Raw genomic sequence first — 20,978 nt, forward strand, 5'->3', positions numbered from 1 at the left:
TTTGAATCGTTCTGAAAACGAGTTTAATCCTTGATAGAATCATCAATCCAGGAGTTGTGGTCCTTCCTTACAAGCATCTTATTTAGAACCAGCTCTTGAAACGAAACGCGTTCCTGAGTGTCTTCCCCCATGTCAAGATGCACAAGCTCTTGAGATTTTGCAGAGTTTTTCATATAATTTTTGTTAGGGATTGAGAAAACACAATATATAAATATATACATATGTATTTATAAACAGGGAAAGGGAACTCCTGTTATGGAAACTCTATGAACGCATTAGAGGAGGACACGAACGTTCGTGGACCGGTCAGCAGAAAGAACACAAGAAAAAAAAATATTATACAAACATACTTGAGCATTCCTCAATTATCATCCTTGCAGATCCCAAGCTAGATACAAGGATGAAAATACCTGGAATCAGTTGGTAGAGTGAGAAATAATCTCACTACGATCATTGAGGAAAGAGTTATAAACAACATCAGAATGTTTATCCTTTGTTTTCTTTTCCTTTCTTCGATTGACTTTCATCCCAGATGAGTAGGACACAACCTGTTTAACATATCCGTCAGAAGGATTTTTTTAAGGAAAAAATCTAGGACCTCTTGAAATTGGGTCAAGAGGATCAGGATTTAGAGAAATCCATCTCATAGACTTTGATTTACCAGACTTATTTTTATACACACAGGCTAGGAAATGTGTTCATTAGTGGATCAACAATTTATACCATTGAGATGAACATGTATCCTGTGACGATTTCTCGAAAAGAATTAATTTTATAAGAGTTCTGGTTTTCTGTAGGTAAGAACATCTCTTTAGATGTCCTCCAACGAACTACTCAATTGACAGTAGAAAGAAGTAATTTATGCAGAACAGAAATTTGTTTCTTTCTGGCAAAACAATGAAGGGCATAGCGATTCTTTTTCCCACAAAAGGAACAACATCGTGGATTAGAGACATGCTTTCCTTGATCCATAACTTCGTCTTCCACATGCGAATTTTGAAAATAATTCACAATGGGTGATTCTTTAGAAGAACTATTCATGCTAGGTAAAGCCTTGTGAGAAACAGAAGAAGGTGCAGGAGATGACTTTTTCATCAAAACATAGTTTTCCCTTTTTAAGGTGTTACACTGTTCTCGGGCATATTGAAGAGATGCAACAAGTTTCTCTTTTCCAACACGAAAATTGTTAATTTCTGATGAATGAGTCTTGACTAAGCGTTCTTCTCTAACTGAGTTTTCTCTGACAGTATTTTCATGCATACTAATCTTCTTGTGTTGTAGAGTAGTTTCTTCAGCCAATTTTTCGATACTGTTAGAGAGAGATTCAACATAGCTATAGAGTTCACGTTCCCTGTCAATAGATTTCTTAAATTCATCAATAAGCTGACCATTCTTTTCTTTAAGAGACTTGATTTTGGCCGCTTGACAATCAATGATTTCAGCAGATTTTTTTAACATTCTGGTGAGTTCCATTTCGGATTCTGGCACGATCTCACAAATCTTGTTTTTTCCTCGGGATTCGGAAGAATCTACTAAGGAGTTACCCTTTGAGGCACACCCAAGATTTTTGGTGTAATCCGAATCTTTGGAAGACATATCAATAAGCGTTATCTTGAGAGATACTTCTTAGGTCGTCATAATACAGATTGCTACAAACACATACTTATGAGGTTTTTAATGTGTTTGCCTGCTCTGATAACAATTGAAAATGCGGGGGGTCTAACAACCACACCCAACAATTCATTAGGCAATCTGAGAGGACTTACTCCAATACACTTAATCTCGAATAAAGTATATCAAAGAGTTTAATATCTCTAACTCTAATTCAATCCGAAATCAGAAAATATATATCTGCGAGCCCGATTGAATATAAGAGGAGTAAATTGAACGGTACCAAAGACCAATGTTCAAGTGTCAATCAATGTAAATCAACAATCCAAGGATGGATATTCTAATTGATTGATCTTAACGCACAACCTGTGATATTTCAATTATATAACAAAATATAATGCGGAAAAGAAATAACACAGACACCAGAATTTTGTTAACGAGAAAACCGCAAATGCATAAAAACCCCGGGACCTAGTCCAGATTGAACACCACACTGTATTAAGACGCTACAGACACTACCCTACTACCAATTAACTTCAGACTGGACTGCAGTTGAACCCTAATCAATCTCACACTGATTCAATAAATCTGTCTCACACAGAAAAGTCTATAGGATTGAATAAATCTGTCTCCCACATAAATACCCAAGAGTTTTTGTTTCGTTTTTTGATAAATCAAGGTGAACATGAACCAATTGATAAACCAGACTTATATTCCCGAAGAACAGCCTAATATTATCAATCACTTCACAATAAACTTAAATCGTTATTTTGGAATCACAAACGATGAGACGAAGGTGTTTGTGATTACTTTTCTATCTTGCCTATCAGAGATATAAATCTCAAGCCAATTTTACAATTGGACTCAATCACGATAGAAACAGCAAGATCAGATCACGCAACTTCAAAGAGAATAGTTGGGTCCGGCTTCACAATCCCAATGAAGTCTTCAAGTCGTTAACCTACAGGGTCTCGAGAAGAAACCTAAGGTTAAAGGAAATTCGACTCTAGTTATGCAACTAGTAACACACAGGAGGCGCGGGGATTAGGTTTCCCAGTTTCTAGAGTTCTCCTTTATATATTTTTCAAATTAGGGTTTGCAATCCAAGTTACCTTGGTAACAAAGCATTCAATAATCATCGTCAGATGAAAAACCTGATTCAACCAAGCGAATATCTTTCAACCGTTAGATCGAAGTTAGCTTGTTACACACAAATGAAATGTACCCTCATTTAGGTTTATGTAACCGTACCTAAACGTGTACACCATGTTGGTTCACAAATAGTTAACCGAGGTTACCCATATGATTACTATCATATCAACCTTATTCCTCTTAACCTTAACTAGTTCAAATGACTCAAATGAAACTAGTTAAAGAGTTGTTCAATTGTTATATTCTCATGGATTTATACAAGAACACAATTGAAGCAAAATCGGCTTGATTCACTCGAATCAATCATGAACATTATAGCCACGGTTTGCAAAGATTACATTCCTTATGGTTTAAATGTTTAAGTTCATGAACATACCGATTTGATAAAATAACCAGCTTAAGTATGCGTATTTAAGCAACCGGATTTGAGTCTGTTAAGTTTCCAAACTCAGCAGAAATTTCCGGTTCGAAAACTTCCGCCAGTATGCGTACGGGTACGCATACTTAAGGTGACTAGTTTAGGAGTTTGTAATTCCCAAACTCATCAGATATTTTCGTTTCGAAAACTTCTACCAGTATGCGTACGGGTACTCATACTTATCTTATCTCCTTCACCAAATGGTATACACACATATGCATACACTTGGTTCCCGATTTATGGATTTATACATTAATGTGCGAACACACTATATATATGCTTATATCCAAAGATGGTTACATTATCAACTCTTTATTTCAATCATTGAAACATTCTTCTATAATGACAATAGCCATTTTCACATACTATTAACATCAAAGCAATTTCCAAGATATTGAAATAATCATTATCGAAACATTCCAAGTCTTACACCAAATGATTGTATCACACAAACCATGTAAGATGTTACTTGAAAATTTTCTCATGATATAAGATGAACGTGGTCGAAGAGAAATCTTACCAACACATATTTCTAGAAGTATGTAAGCGAGATATACTCAGCTCGAAATCTCAAATGTGTATAGAGAAAACTATATCGTAACACGACTTATGTCTCAATATAGGAGATAAAGTAATAATAGACTTTCCAAGTGATAGATGAGTTTAAGTCTCCACATACCTTTTGTCGATGAAGTTCCACAAGCTCTCCTTAGTAGTTCTTCGTCTTCAAGTGATAAGCGCTGTGAAGTCTAAGCTCAACTACACAAACTATATCCTAGTCAGAGACATCTATAAATATGCTAGAAATCAAGACTTATAATTTTGATCACTAACATTGACAAACATGTTTGAGATAGCAATGCATGCGAGTTCGACCGAGAGGTGCTCTAACAAAACCTAAAGCAATCTTCGATCTTGAAAGTCCATATCAAGAGAACCACTTGCTTCTGGAAAAACTAAACCCGACACTTTGTGTGTCCTAGTTGCAAACTAGAGTCGATTCTCTCTTAACCTCGGTTTCCAGTTTTACTGAGAAACATAATTAGGTTTAATGACTTAAAGACTTCGCTTAGGGATTCATGAAGCCAGGTCCGACTATTTTAACTTTGATAGTTTGTGTATCCTGATTTTACTTTTCTATCGTTTTGAGTTTTAATCTTGTTCTAAGATTATCTCGAGTTTATCTCTGATAGGATATCAAGTAATCACAAAGTTAATTATGCATCTCAGACTTTGTGATTCCACAATAACTTCTTTTATCTATTAGTTAACTTTATTCTTCTATGAATTGTAATCTAGGCTTCTCTTCGGGAGTCATAAGACCGTATTTTGAGATTTGCTGAGCTTTATGGTTATTGTAATTGATTTCCTATTTCACCTTGATCTTTGATCATAACGGAAATCAACATAGACTTTTCTGTAGGAGACAGATTTTTCTATAAGTCTTCACTTAGGTCGAAGAAACTTATAGGATGTAAAGGACTCAGCTAGCGGAATCAAGTGCGCAGGGTCTTGCGAGATCCAAGAGGCGTAAGGAACACGACTGTACCTTAATTGGTGTGATACTTGGTTGGGGCTCAACTACATTCTAGTCCGAAGTTAATTTGTTAATAGGCGAGTCTGAAGCGGCTTAATACAGTATGGTGTTCAAGACTGGACAAGGTCCCGGAGTTTTCCGGCATTTGCAATTTCCTCGTTAACAAAATTTTTGATGTCTGTGTTACTTCTTTTGCGCATATATTTTGTTTATATAATTGAAATATCACGGGTTGTGCATATATCAATCACAGTTGTTAAGTCCAACCTTGTTTATTGTATAATACTTGATTGATCTTGGATATTGGTCTTTGGTACCATCCAAGTTTTCTCACGTTATAATCAGGTTTACAGACTCGTTTTTGTTTAACTACTGATTGTGTAGAGAAAGAGATAAAACTCTTTAATAATATAATATTTCTTGATTGAGTTGTTACTCTCGAAATCTTATTAAGGTTTAGTCCATATAGGTTGTTAAACGAAAAAGTTGTGTGTGGTTGTTATACCCCACGTTTTTAGGATTGGACACCGGATCTTCTGTCTTCTTAATTTCGATGTTATCATATTGCTAATTTATCTATGATATGGAATATCTAAGCTACTGATGTTTCTAGTACCCATATTGATAAGGCCATGTCTTGTATTAGGATGTCGTGGGTTTCTGTCTGAGCACCATTATTTTTCTGATCAAACACGTCATTTAATGGAAATCAAAATCACAAGTATGAAGCATGCCTTTCAACTGTTTGTTGAAATGTCTGAAAGAAGAAAAAAAATTCTCTTATACATTAACCATTGAGATCTTGACCTTTGATTCATTGACTGGAGTATTGTGGTTAGTTTGGTTAAAACTTCACTCCCGGATAAAGCTTGGACATAAGCCTCATTTCAAATCAGACAATAGATTTTTTTTTTTAAAGGAGGATATTGAATGATTTTAGTCAAAGATATTTGGTAAAGTTGAGAGAGTCGGTATAGTTTTCATTAATGAACCTTATGCTTGCTTCAAAATAAATAAAAATGAAGACTATGCCAATTTTAAAATGATTGTTTGGTCTTTGTAACCTTTTAGTCACCCCTTATCGGCATATCTAGCATTGTTTTAACTAGAAGTACCCCAAATAGAGGTGTAAATTGGGTTGTGCTAGCACGAGCACAGCCCAACCCAACACGTTAGTTTCATCGGATGTGTTGGGTTAGCCTAATCGGCATAGTAGCACAACACATCACGCCGCACGAATAAACACGTGGCCCAGCCCAGCTCAGCACGTTAACAAAGCACGTCATAGCATATGCACAAGTACACTATATAACAAGGCATAATACATCACATTTTATATTTCACAAAAGAGTCACTATTCTAGCTAGTTTTTGACATTTTGTACTGGCTTATTTTTATAACAACACATATAATACATATATATTTGGAAAGTACATTTCAATATCGTTGTTATAATGTCGTTACCTATATTTGACTAGAACATTAATTTACATGACAATGATTCAATTTTATATTTGGGCTATTTCGTTTTATTGAATAAACTTGTTAATTTTACTTAAAATAATTTCAAATAATATGTTGTCTATTTAGATTTTCGTGATAATGTCCGGCTTAATGTATATAATCAAGTGATTTCAAATTGTTTATAACACGTGTGCCAACACGGCACATCACATTTATTCGTTTGCTATCCCCGTGGGCTGTGCTGTGCCTAGCTTTTAACTAGTAAAGCACATCACGACACAACACGTTTAAATCGTTGGCACGTCACATAGCGTGTGAAGCACGCGATTTCGTGTGCCGGGTCGTTACATTTTACACCTCTATCCCCAAATGCGGATTCTTTATCAAGCATCTTTATTCACATGACCTTTTTTTTTCCTTCATAAAAAAATGGGTGAAAGAATGTTTAAATTGGATTCAAGCCCAAAATCACTGGAATAATAGTGTGTGTGTGTTTTTTGGAGTATATCCGAATCCGACTCCCTGTTTCCTTTACAGCGGGAAAAAGCGGGAAAATTATTGGTTACAACATTAGTGCAGAAAAAATAGATTGGGATTTTGCTGCGAGTAGAAACAAGAGTGAAGAAGATTTTCCTAAGACATCTAATTGGTGCTCTAGAAGCTACAAGGATCATCATCATTACAAAAAAAAGAAAAAGGGACCGAAGTAAGTTACCTGTTTAATTTTTTTCCAATTTTGGTTTGAGTGTTTGTCTGATTTTTTAAGTTTGTTAGATGTTATTGTTGAATGCAACGTTTGGGTTGTTGTTATTTTTCTTCGAATTAAGAGAATTGTATGGTTGGTGAATTATGCAGTCATTGTTATAGTGTGTTAGGGTTTTGGGTTTTTTTTTCTGTCAACAAAAATTGGGGATTCATATGTAGCTTCATATGATCTATGAGTTCAGTTGGATATGTAGAATTTTACGAAGACGAGAATAAGGATTAAATTCAGTGCACATTTTCTCTTGTTGTCTCATGTCCATACTTTCATTTTTGTTTTACAGTGCATTTGGTTGTTTTGTTGTTTCTTTGGCCTGCACATTTCAGGTGAGCATTTTTACATATCATGAAGTAAATTCCTCTATGAAACGAGTTATTTATATTCTTATATGAAATCTGTTGGTGCATACAGTAGGATGAGAATGTCACAACAAGCTGTAATTCACTCGGCAAAAACCTAAAATCTAAATTTGGTCTTAAACCCCAGAATAATCCCAACTCTTTTGTACAAGAATATCACAACAAGCTGTAGTTTCTTGCTTTACTAGTGCAATTAAGGTGGGGATTTTTAAGAAATTTGAACCTGGTTTCCAGAGTAAAATGAAACATTTGCTATGTTAAATGTCTAACACCCAGTTAGGAAGTTTGCCACAGAGGTGAAGATACCAACTTGCTTGGGGTAATGTTTTGGCTTATATAGATTTTGGTACCCCACACAAATTGGTGCCTTTGTAGTTTGTAACAATCTTTCAGTTTTGGGCAGAGGGATTAGAATGAATCTTTTATTCTGTTTTCCTCCTATATTAACAGACTGAGTTGCAACTTCAACTGATCAATGAACGGTTTAAAATCCCCCTCTCCCTTTTTTACTCACTCTTGCTTCCTAAAAACTTCTCTACACGCAACAACTCTCTTGTCTCTCTCGGCAATGTGTAGGCAAGATAACAGGACTAGAGTTCGATAGCAGAGTTGGTGTCAATGCACTTCACTCTCTATGGCACATGGGACTGAACATATCTTGGTGTCATTTTAAATTTTTTAATAAATTAGGGTCTCTATTTTGAGTTTTGGTTACTTATATCAGACTTTCATGATTGATCTTATGTTAGTGTCAATCTCATTGATTTTAGATCGTTATTCAATTTTAAGGATTTTTGAACTACCAAATACAAACTTATGTTTTCTTAGTTCCTTCTTTTACACTAGACTTTAAAGGGATATGTCACATGCATGCTCGTTGAGGGTTGCGAAGCTTTTGTAAGTTCTCCCCTCCAAAGGTCCTATTCTAGGCTCTTGTTTCACTATAAGAATACATCTCTCAAGAACCAGAGTACCAGAGTTGCACCGTATTTATGTGTATGGTAATTGTGGTGCACCGTGCAGTGTGGAAAAGTGACGTTTTTAGAACTCCTTGTGTATACGCCATCTATGCTTGCTAAAACCAAATATTTTATTGAGAACTATTTCTAATAAAATCCTTCACATTCTATTGTAGAACTTAATCCTCAATTTACAATCTGGGTACATCTCATTTATCAGAAATATCCTTGTCCCTAATATTGCATTTCCTCATTTCCAGAAATTTCGGGGCAGTATCAACACCTAGCTTGTTAAGGTCATCGAGGGTTCATTTGCATTTCGCTGTCAAGAGCTCCAGTAGTAAAATTCAAATGGAAAATGGTACGACTGATAATCCCAGAGGTGCATTGGTTGTTTTAGAAGGTTTGGACCGAAGTGGGAAAACATCACAAGCTAGTGGATTGCTCTCATACTTGGAAGGACAAGGGTTGTCAGCTGAGTTATGGCAGTTTCCAGACAGAAATACATGTGTTGGGAAGATGATATCTTCGTATCTTTCCAACAAGTCAGAATTAGATGATCGGACGATCCATCTTCTTTTCAGTGCAAATCGTTGGGAGAAGAGGTTAGTATTGTTTTTGTATGTGTGAAGTTCAGCTCTGAACATCCAACTCTGTTTAGCTGTTCATTTTTTTTATTTTCAAAACTTGTGGTCACCAACTCATGTATTCTGTTTCCACCTCTTTTTTTTTTTTATCATTGTTTTCACCCAATAACTATAGTCTCATATTACTTGCTGAGATTAGAACTTTCTTAATCACTGCCTAGACCAACGAAGCCATGAAATATGAAGAGTCTCAAGATGGTATTGAATGCCATTAACACACTAGTTTTTCTTGTAGCTGTGATGATTATTTTATCAAATCTAATCTGAGAACATCTGAACAGACTGTTATTGTTGATTGATTGTTGGGCTCAGAGGACTCGCAGTTTTGATGCCATATCACCAGCATCAAATGACTAATGTGTTCCTCAGGTAATTAAAAAAGTACTAGTACTTAATCAAAAGTACTTTTGATGTCAGAACATTGATGGAGAGTAAGTTGAGGAGTGGGACAACCCTGATTGTAGACCGCTATTCTTACTCTGGAGTGGCTTTTTCATCTGCCAAGGGTCTTGATACTGAATGGTGCAAGGTGATTCCCATTAGAAACTCGACACACACAGGCTTGAGGTTTTTTTACTTATGAGATGACCACAGAATTCGTTATCTGTCACAGGGTCCAGAGATAGGTTTGCTGGCTCCAGATCTAGTAGCATACCTTGACATACCACCACAGGTGGTTCCTAACTATTGCTAGCTTCCAGTTCGCTTAGTAAGAATCACTTTGATACTTGATACACATCATAACTTGTGTTTTTATAACTGAAACATTATTTCAGAAAGCTGCAGAAAGAGGAGGTTATGGAGGTGAGAGATACGAGCAGCTTGAGTTCCAGAAGAAAGTTGCTCAACACTATGAGATGCTTCATGATCCCAAATGGAAGGTACATTCCTGCGTTCAATTATCAAGGCAGGCATATTTCATGGAATTTCTACTCACAAAAGAACTACCTTAAACTTGAAATATCTGTACTTTATTAGCTTCAAACCTTGATGATCTCGTCAGCTCTATCATTTTCTTATCTTAGGCCGTTTGTCAATGGTTTGTCTCATATGTAATTATAAATTCCCAGCTAGGCCAGGCTTACCTAAAATCCCGACCATCTGTTTAAGCTAATGAGAGATCTTAATGATTACTCATTTCTGACAATCTTGTACATCTCTGTTTCAGACCGTTGATGCCTGCCTTCCCATGGAAGAGGTAGCAAAACAGTTGAGGGAGATTGTAATGGATTGCGTAGTTAATTGCCGGAAAGGGAAACCACTAACTGAGCTATGGCAAAGGTAAAATGCTCGCCTATTAGTAGTAGAGATGAGCACAAAAATCTTGGGATATGCATTTATTTCCTGCCATCACTAAGGCATCTCTGGAGCGCTGAGAGGTGCCGTATCTGATTACAATTAGACACTATGTATTAGCGATATTGTTTCATCCTTTATATAACCTCAAACTCACGCAGTACCATAATGAATTTATTCAATGATTCAGTGAAACCACCCTTTGATGATAAACACCTGTGTTGTAAGTATATTCTTTTGCTGGGCATGTCTTTATAATTCTCTGGAGGAAACTTTGTTCAAATGTATTTAATATTAGAGATTAAATCCTGGGAATTTTGGCTTTGCAGGAAGGTGTAGGTGGTGGTGCAGGATTTCTCTCTGTATTTGATACTTTTGACCAAGGAAGAGGATTTCTGCTGCTACTTGGACCTGCGGTGAGCAAGATATTGTGCCGTTTCCATAATTCTTTGGAATTTAGTTGGAAAAGGCCCCAAATTTCTTAGCTCATTCTCTCAATTAGATCAGAATTTTTTTCTGGCTTGCTGTTATTCTAAGAAATCTGATTATGGTTTCACAATACCAGTATTTAGAAACTTCTAAATTTGAGAATATATGGAAACCTTTTTCCAGCTGTACGAAATTAAATTTTTGAACGAGTTTAGGAAACCTCTTGTATTTCCTTTTCCATGTACAACTACGACAATAAAAACAAAGATCGGAGTTCAGGAAACTCTTTGCTTGTAAATCAACTTTGCATCCCTTGAGCGACAGGCACACAAACTTTTAAGGCATTCTTCCAAGAGTTGCAGAATTTGACAGAATAAACTTTTGAGGTATCCATCTGTGATTCGATCAATTTGAAAATCCTTAGACAATGCAAGCTGGGTCGAGATATTATCAGATGGCCCCTAATAAAGCAGAAAAATCAATTAGTGGTTGCAACAAGAGAAAAACTGAATCTATGGAATGGCGGCCTAAAGTTCCCGCATCATGGGAGAAAAGTTATTGCGAAGAAGAGGGATTAATCCCTTGGAAACAGATATTGAAGGCTCATCGGTCAATAAAATCTATGGCTTGGGATGGTAAGATCAAGAGATCTTTGGATTGGGACGATTCTTCCGCTGACGAAGCGTTAGGAAAGGCAAAAGCTCGGTTCTGGTATAAATTGAATGGCTTTCCTTCCGAATCTCTGACAACGGATGAGAACGCCGACATGAATATCGATAAAGATATCAACTGGAACCCAAAAATAGACCCTGAAATATCGTTGGCTTTTGAAAACCGGCATATCAGTGATGACGAGAATGATGACATTAATGAAGGCGAGAATGATAAGTCATTAGAATCATCAGATGATAAACTCAAATGGTTAACCAAGGATTATTTGTCCCACAAGGATTTACCAGTCGTACCTGTATCTGAAGGATGGGGCCCTGGATTTATTGACTAGCTAGGAAGACGAATGGGAGAATGAATATAAGATTTTCTTATTGTGTAACATGAACTTTTGCTTCGATATTTTATATATAATTATTCAATTTTCATTCAAAGAGTTTGTTTCTCTTCGTAAAATCCATTAAATATGTAGATAAACTATTTTCATAGAAGACATAATGCAAAAAAAAAAAAAAAAAACGTAGTTTCGCAAGGGTTATTGAATCTGGCAACTATTTGTTAGCATCTGACAACTTTTGGTCTGACTAATTTTTGTCGCAAGTTTTTTTTAGTAAAGCTCAAAATGTCAGCTGCTAGGGCTTAAACGCCATTCGGATACTTGAAGAAGCTGCAGGAACTGCTCTTAGCATATCCTTGAATTGCTCAACTTGTCTCTCCTTGTCAGGAGACCCAAAAGTAGAACGAAAAACCAAAACAACATCCTGCAAAGCCTTTGCATTTTTCAACAAATAAAAGAAGAGCTTTGCTGAATGTTACCTCCTTGGATTCAAGGGAAATAGAAGTTATATTAGGAGACATCTTGAGCAAGAATGCTATAGTCCGGAGGCAACCTCTTGTAGACCACATTTCCAGTGTCAAATGTCGTAGATTGCATAAGCGAGGTGGTCGATAACACTCTCGTAAGTCAGGAGCTAGTGAGAGAACCTTGATAAATAAACAAAGTAATAATGCAATGTAACAGTTAAAATCTCGCTCTCTAAACTAAACCAAGGCTACTAAAAATTTTAAGATAATTCATGCAAGAGAAGAAGCACCCATACCTCAAGGAATCCAGGTGATAAGCTTAGGTTTTTAACCCTATGCACCGCCCATAGAAATCCCATCGTACGTCTGGCATAAGCTTTTTTTTTTCATTTGAAGGCAGGTTCGAATATATTTCTCCATTTTCATCTTCTTCGTTTTCTTGGAGTACCATGTCAAACGACACCTCGGACAGTGGAGAACTAGATAATAACTTTGTGACTAGAAAATCCTGCAATTGAAGACTTTGAGTTTTGGAGCAGATAATTTGATAAACTTAGCCGAAGTATCAGTATGATTATGAAAATGAGAGTAGTAAAACTGCTTGAGGCTGGGAGAATCAACAATCAATTTCCACCTATTATCAGTTCCTATATCACAATCCTCTAAACGTAACGTTTCGATACGTGGACAGCTTGATAAGAACCTTTTAAATGATCTACATTGGAAATGGAACATCCTACGAGCGACAGATATATGAGCTGAGGTAAACTCATTGATTTCGGGAGAACAATATCTGCATATTGGACATGAAAATCATGCACTTCTATTATCAACTTCCTCAGCGATTTACAATTAAGCAGTTCATCAGGAATTTCATATTCCCCATGTTGATAGTAGCCAATGCTTATGTCTACCTCCTGAACATTACGTTTAACAGCAACTGGGATCCATGTATTAACATGTGCTAAACTTCTCTATATCACAGTTACTGCGAAACATGAGCATGTAAACAAAATCTATGAACCTCTGATTTGTTGAGAATGAGCTCCTGTTGAAGTCAAGAAACGGGAGAGATTTCCAAATAACAATCCAGCTTTTCGACAAAACGCTAGTTTGGACTGCATATTTGGTATCTGAGAAAGACATGATGTCATGGATTATCTCATCCGGTAAACTGCTTATTCTATCTTCGTTCTTAGAAGATGGTGCCTTTCGTGTTTCTTCCATTGTTTCTCTCTTGACAAATAACTGTGCAAAAAGATAAAATCAAAACATATGCTTCAAATCAATACGTGCTTACGTTACATGGGAGTTTTATCGTAACAATGATAAATACTAAACCTAGCTGATTAAACAAGAGTATTGCAGAGGAAAAAGACATAAGCGCCTATCATGCGCAACATCCAAGCAGTTGAGGAAGCGTATGACAGTGCAACTAGTGATCGAAGTTGCTCCGGTAACAAAAAAGAATTAAGAAAACCTAATTTAAAAAGTTAGAGTAAAGATATTCACCTGAACACTCCTCAAGATCAAAGAAGATCGATCAATGGAATATAAGAAGTACCTACGAAGACATTTAGATGCTCAAGCCCGGAGGAATGAAGATTGTGTCCCACTGAAGTTGGAATTCAACACTTATTTACACTAGAAATTAATCCAATCTAATTACACCATGTTTGTTTACTCGTGACTCATCTGAGCCGTCTGGATCTGAATCATCTGGATCTGAGTGAAATCACCTGACTCATCTGGATCTGAGTCGATATGTTTGTTTTGAGTCAGATCTGACTCATCTGACTCGGAAATAAGTGAGTCAGTGGTTTGGTCCTATGAGTCAGGGGTATTTTGTTACCTGACTCAAATGAGTCCGAGTCAGGGGTTATGTCTGAGTTAGAGGTCGAGTCAGATCTGACTCAAAATGGAAAACAAACGGTCTGACTGCTGACTCGGTCCGAGTCAGGGGTTGACTCAGATTCAGACTCGGTCCGAGTCAGGGGTTGACTCAGATTCAGACGCCGAGTCAGCTGCAAATAAACAAGTTTAGTTGGGATCTGTAATTATCTTGAATAAACATGATCTTATTTTTTATTTTATTTTTATTTTCTTTTCCGATTTTAGTTGAGATTTAAATAACCAAATATTTGACTGTATCACAAGTTTAATCCTCGTGCTAACTAAATAACTGGAACACCACTTTTCCTTTCCTAATACGTGGGCCGGTCAGGCATAGTAGACGGGCATGGGTATTTGGAGTCTAATACGGTCAATTATTAAATAAATTACGGTCCGCGAGTTAAAATCCCAAAGGTGTCATTATCCATACACAAAAACTCCAACAAAAAAAATTGTTCACAAAAACCCCATTTAATATAATTGGTCTATATTACCTTTTTAGTTTACATCACCCCAACAAAAACAAAAATCAACCCCACTTTAATTATTATTATATTATCACCACCAACAAGCAACGCCACCTTCTACCACCGCCACCGACTATCACCGTCGCCGCCGCCACCGACCACCACCGCCAACCATCGCCGCCACCACCTCCGACCGCCGCCGCCACCACCGACCGCTGCCGCCGCCACCACCGACCGCTGCCGCCGCCACCGACCACCACCGCCGCCGCCACCTCCGACCGTCACCGCCGCCGCCGACCACCACCGCCACCGACCACCACCGCCACCGACCACCACCACTACTGACCAAAATTTAGATGAAACCAATTTTGGTTTCATCATAAAATAAGAAGAAACCCTAATTGGTTTCATCAGAATTCAACTACAAGAAAAATTCAACAAGGATCTTATGTTGCAGTTGTCTTGGATACAGAAACATCACAACAACACAGATCCATGCTCTATGCTACAACACATATTATCAACTGCCAGCACCACCATTGTCGACCACCGCCGACCACCACCGACTAAAACCAGCAACATCGCCAACACCCGCCGACGACCACCACCATCACTGACCAAAAATTAGATGAAACCATAATCGGTTTCATCAGAATTCATCATTAGCTGCACTTCATTTAAGCTTCATTTCTTATCTAGTTTACATCATCATCTGCTGTAACTCAGCTCTAAATAAAAACAGCTCTACTTTCATGCAAAAACCAGCTGCACTATCCACCTTCAATTGCTTCAACTCCAGCTGCACTATCCACCAGGCCCTATTCTTTGCATCTTAACCTGCACTTCCAATTCCAACCCTATAATCCACAACTCCACAATACTTTCCTGCTTTTCCTAGCATTCATCTATTTGTGAATCTTCTCAATCATTCATTCAAGCCAACATCATTGTATCAACAACCTCATTCTATTCTTTCAACCACCAGGCCATCAATTCAATTTATTTCTTTCTTCAGTCACAGCCTTTGTCCATCAAACCAACACTGCCATCTTTTATTCCATTTCCTTGTCTGCAACACAGACCAACACCATTTCAGTCGCCTGCACAACCCCATTTGCATATACCACCTGCAGATGCTCAGGTAACCTGCAATTCATTCATATACAACACCAATTTCATTTCAAACTCAGGCCATTTTCACCTGCATCTCTCTGCTGCCTCAAAAACTTGTAAACAATCACACAACAACGACAAACTCATTGCACAACATCCACAACTTACTCATTGCAACATCTCATATTCAAGCTTCTGTCATTCTCCAACTCCATTGCACCAAAACCATCTCTAAATCCTCCATCAACTGAATCTTCTCTATGAAAAACTCTATCCAAGAGCCTAACCCATAGCACCATCAGTTCACATACATCACATAATTCTTCAGTTATAGAAACCCCCACTTCAATTCAATCATCATCCTCTTCCATACTTCGATTTCAGGAAAAACCTGTTCATAAATTCATCACAGTAAGACCTCGATTTCATATCAAATTCGTCGTGGTAGCAGCAACTGGTTCTGCAACTTCATCATCACTACCAGCTACAACTTCAGTTCTTCTACTTCTTCCTTGTAATCCTTCTCTCAACCATAAATTCCTCCAATCCCCATCTTTTTCTCAATTCATCTCAGATATCTACAGGAGCAGCAGAAACCAAACCCTAACCAATTTCCATCGTCAGAACCTCAATTTCACCAGCAACAACCTAATTCACATCTTCACATCAATCTAACTCAACTCTGAGTTTCAATTTCTGAATCAACCCCAGACGAGATGCAGATCCAATTTCTTGCAATCTGAGATTCAACCCATCTTAAATCTGTTTCAAATCCATCATCTCTATCTTACCCTTTTCACATCTCCCAATTCTCGATCTATTTCTCGATCAACAACAACGAGATTTACTCTCAATTTCAGGTGATAAAACAGCGGCATCTGCTGCTTCTTCTTTTCTCAGTTTTAGGGAAATGAATGAACTAATGATTGAGAGAAAACTTCTCTCGAATTCTTCATCTCTTGAATCAGCGCCGTTCTTTTCTGCTTCTTCATCTCTGTCTCGATCTAATTTCAGGTGATAACAGCGGCAGCTGCTGCTTCTTCCTTTCTAAGTTTTAGGGACTTGAAATGAACGATTGAGAAAAGAATTTCTCGATTTAGATCTCTCGGCTTTAATAACAACAACCGTTTCTCAATGAACAAACTAAATTTACAGGGAATTACAGGGAAGTGGTGTGTCGGGGGAGAATAAAATTGTTGTTGGTGTTCGTGGAGATCCATTGTTGCTGCTGGTGACGATGGTGGTGGGATAAGGAGTAGGAAGAAAGAAGAAAAAATAAATCAGAGAAGAAAAAGAAAAGATAAAAGGGTACATTTGGGTTTTTTTAAAATAAAAAAAAAATAAATTTGCTCATTATCATTTGACTTGGGGTTTTTGTCCCAGTTTTATTTGAAACGGTTTTTATTTGGTAGAAATAATATGACCGATTTTTTCTTATCACTAGTTTGTTCACCTAGGGGTTTTTTCACTAGTTTTGAATAAATTATTGTCGAGGAGAAATGTTTATGTTACTGCCTTTGTTTTTAAAATAGAGATATTATCATATTTTTTTTATTTTATCCTAAAAATATGGTAGTTTTTTATTCTTTTTCCAAAATGAAGGGAGTATCATATGGTATTATCTTTTTGTACAAGAAACGGACGATAGTTCTTTAAGAGAGTGAGGGGAGACGTTGATACAATGATACTATTAATTGGGAAGTAGGAGCCTAGGAGCTGGTTCCGAGATTTTAGTCTAGAAAAGTAAATGAATATTGCAGTTATATGGCTCTCCTATATTATTTATGGCTTCTGCTTATTTGACGTTTGTTGTCAACTTCTTGAGAACAACTCTAGGGGATGGATTGCCTCGAGCAGAAAAGCTTAACAGACCACATGGAAAGACATGCAAAAGCCGTCCCCTCGCATCTTCCCATTATGAGGCCAAAAAATGGCTCCCCATTAATCCTAAAGAGGCAGGACCCGCCCCCATATGAGGCGTGGCTGTTGCGTGCGGTCCATGTAGGATCACTGTACCTCAGAACTCTTTTTGATGATTATTTTGAACTTTCCACGAAAATCTCTGGTTGAAATAAGGTTTCCTAAAAACTGTTTGGTGAATGTTTGTTAGCCCATTATTTTGAGTTTACCAAGAAAATAAGAAAACATTGGTGACATGTATTGCAATGATAGAGCCTCCTGGACAGGTGTTGTATCCTGTACATACTGGCCTAATTTGTTCATTTATTTATTTATTTATTACTTAAAATGGTGCACTGTAAAAGAAAGATATAAAGCTCAATTATATTAAAGTTATTATTACAAAGGACCAAGCATAGCTTCCCACTTACTCAGGACCTGATTGATTGAAATACCATCAAAAAGATTAAAACTAGTAGACCAGTTGTAAGTAAGAATTTTGACACTGTCAATAATCTCATCCAAATTTTTGTACTTTTCATTGAAGACTCTGTTATTTCTCTCAATCCAGACTGCCCCACCAAATAGCAAAAGGAATCAAGGCCTAAATTCTTCTTCTTCTAGACAAACTAGCTCATTTTTTCCTATTCCATTTCCATAATATTTGTTTAACTGAACGCTGAAAAACCCATTGCAACTTGTATCCTTTCAAGAAAAATAGCCATATGTCTCTTGTAGTCTGGCAATGCAAGAAAATACGATGGTTTGACTCAGCATCTCTTTTACATAAAAGGCAACCATTCACCACGATCTTCCCCTTCAACTTATCAATAGTAGGTGCAGCGTCATAACATAAACACCACACAAAGAATATAAATTTTTGTGGAATTTTAGGATTCCACAAACTCTTACGAGGGAAAATATGAGACCATCATCTTCTAAAGCCTTGTAACAACCTGCAACAGAGAAAAAATCACCAAACTTCCAAATTATTTGATCATCTCCACCATCTGGATTAATCGCTAGAAGAAGAAGAATAAGCTGAGCCACTTCTTCTACCTCAGTATCCTTTAGTGCTCTGCAAAAATTCAAATACCAACCTTCATGTGAATGTAGGTCTTGCATAGTAGCATCTGTTGATCTACTGATTTTGTACAGTGCAGGGAACAACTCCTTCAATGAATGACCATTGACCCACTTTTCCTTCCAAAACACACACTTATTGCCATTGTTTACATGAATTGTTGAACTGGCTTCCACCTGCTCCTTGCTTTTTAGAATTCCAATCTATAAACTCTTCCCGGTAGGTTTCTTTATTAGATTAAGATAAAAATATTTAGAGTTCCCACCAAACTTCTGATTAACAATTCTTCTCCACGGTGCGTTTTCCTCAACACCATATCTCCATATCCACTTAGCATGGAGATCTTTATTCATCAGTCTAAGCTTTTTTACACCCACATCTCCACCATCTTTAGGCAAAGAAACATTCTTCCATCCTACCCATTTTTTTCATAAAGCTGACATGTCTTTCGAATGTTTGCCACCCAAAAAGAGAGATAATTGTCTAGACCCCTAGGACACGTACTACTAACCACATTGGTAATATTTCATTTCATAGGAATGGTGTTGCGTAATTAACCACAGATTGCTAATATTATTAAAGCTGCAAATCAAGAATACGGTATCACATAACAGTCAAAAAAACAAAAACAAAATGAATGCAGAAATATAAAAAGCAATTCAATGAATTTAGATACAAATGGATACGAAGAGTTTTGACGTCAAATGGGCTATTAAGAGCGCACCTTCTCATTTTTTTTTTATTTTTTTTTTATTCTCTTTACTCCCAAGTTGCTTCATTAGAAGAAAAAAACAGAGTAGGCCAAGAAGGATCATATGAGTTCAGGTTCGAGAAAAATGCGACACGGTGGTGGTAGTGGTAAAGGGCGTGAAGCTGACAAACCTCCTCTTCTCCAGCTTTTCATTCTTGCCTTGCATGTACCTCCTAACACTATAGAGCATGCTAATTTAACTGCTGAATAAAGTTTTTGAACCAACTTGTTGAAGAATGTCGTGCTGATCTTGAATAACTATTACCCATTGAAAAAGTGGGGGTCTAACAACACCAGCCAATATTTCGCTTAGCAATCTGTATGGAAAAACTCGAATATACGTTTAAGAGAATCAATAAGACTCAATCAATTAAAAGTACATCAACGAGTTTATATCTCTCTCTTGATTTGATTTCCTCAAGCAGAAACTGCGAGTACTAATCAAACACAGGGAATAACTTGGATAGTACCAAATACCAATATCAAAGTGTCAATCAACAACCGTTAGGTCTCCAATTGATTGAACTAACGCACAAACTGTATTATTTCAATTATAAAGATAAAAGAATACAATGCGGAAACTGAAGTAACACAGACACCAAAAAAAATTTTAACGAGGAAACCGCAAAACCTCGGGACCTAGTCCAGATTGAACACACGTTGTATTAAGCCGCTACAGACACTAGCCTAATCCAAGCTAACTTCGGACTGGAATGTAGTTGAACCCCAATCAGTCTCCCAATGATCCAAGGTACAGTTGTACTCCCTACGCCTCTGATCCCAGTAGGATACTGCGCACTTGATTCACTTAGCTGATCTCACCCACAACTAAGAGTTGCTACAACCCAAAATCGCAGGCTTTGACAATAAACAAATCTGTCTCACACAGACAAGTATATCAAAGGATGAATCTGTCTCCCACAGAAAAACCCTAAAGTTTTTGTTCCGTCTTTTGATAATAATCAAGGTGAACAGGAACCAATTGATAATCCGGTATAATATTCCCGAAGAACGTCCTAGATAAATCAATCACCTCACAACAATTTTAATCGTATGGTAGCGAAACAAGATGTTGTGGAATCATAAACAATGAGACGAAGATGTTTGTGACTACTTTTTATATCTTTCCTATCAGAGATATTAATCCCAAGCCAATCAATCTGATTGTACTCGTATGGTAGAAGATGCAAGATCAGATCACAAAACTATAATAAAAGTAGTATCAGTCTGGCTTTACAATCTCAATGAAGTCTTTAAGTCGTTAACCTGGTTTTAGAAGAAGAAAACCAAAGGTTAATGGAGAAAAGACTCTAGCACGCAAACTAGTATCACACGTGAGGTGTGGGGATTACTTTTGCAGAGTTGCTAAATGTCCCCTTATATAGTCTTTCAAATCAGGGTTTCGCCTTGGTCATAAAGCAAACAATATCCACCGTTAGATGAAAACTTGATTTATATTCAAGCTAATATTTCTCAACCGTTATATCGAAAACTTAGCTTGTTATACACAAATGAAATGCACGCTTCTAGGTTTGTTAACCGTACCCAAACGTGTACATTGTTGGTTCAACAATAGTTAACCAAAATGTTAGCCATATGAGCATTTCATACCAACCATGTTATGCTTCACCATAACTAGTTCAAATGACTCAAATGAACTAGT

The 20,978-nt window shown here is 37.0% G+C and overlaps 1 protein-coding gene across 1 annotated transcript; it reads left to right on the forward strand.

Moving 5' to 3' along the window:
- Positions 1–6,760: 6,760 nt before the first annotated feature.
- Positions 6,761–10,817, forward strand: LOC113325417 (thymidylate kinase-like). The gene is made up of 8 exons (XM_026573626.1): positions 6,761–6,888; positions 7,229–7,271; positions 8,524–8,868; positions 9,328–9,439; positions 9,524–9,583; positions 9,687–9,791; positions 10,079–10,191; positions 10,536–10,817. Coding segments are annotated over exons 1-8 (789 nt in total). The 5' UTR covers positions 6,761–6,887; the 3' UTR covers positions 10,546–10,817.
- The last annotated feature ends 10,161 nt before the right edge of the window (positions 10,818–20,978 follow it).

This window comes from Papaver somniferum, chromosome 1 (assembly GCF_003573695.1).
Source record: "Papaver somniferum cultivar HN1 chromosome 1, ASM357369v1, whole genome shotgun sequence".
NCBI classification, from domain to species: Eukaryota; Viridiplantae; Streptophyta; class Magnoliopsida; order Ranunculales; family Papaveraceae; genus Papaver; species Papaver somniferum.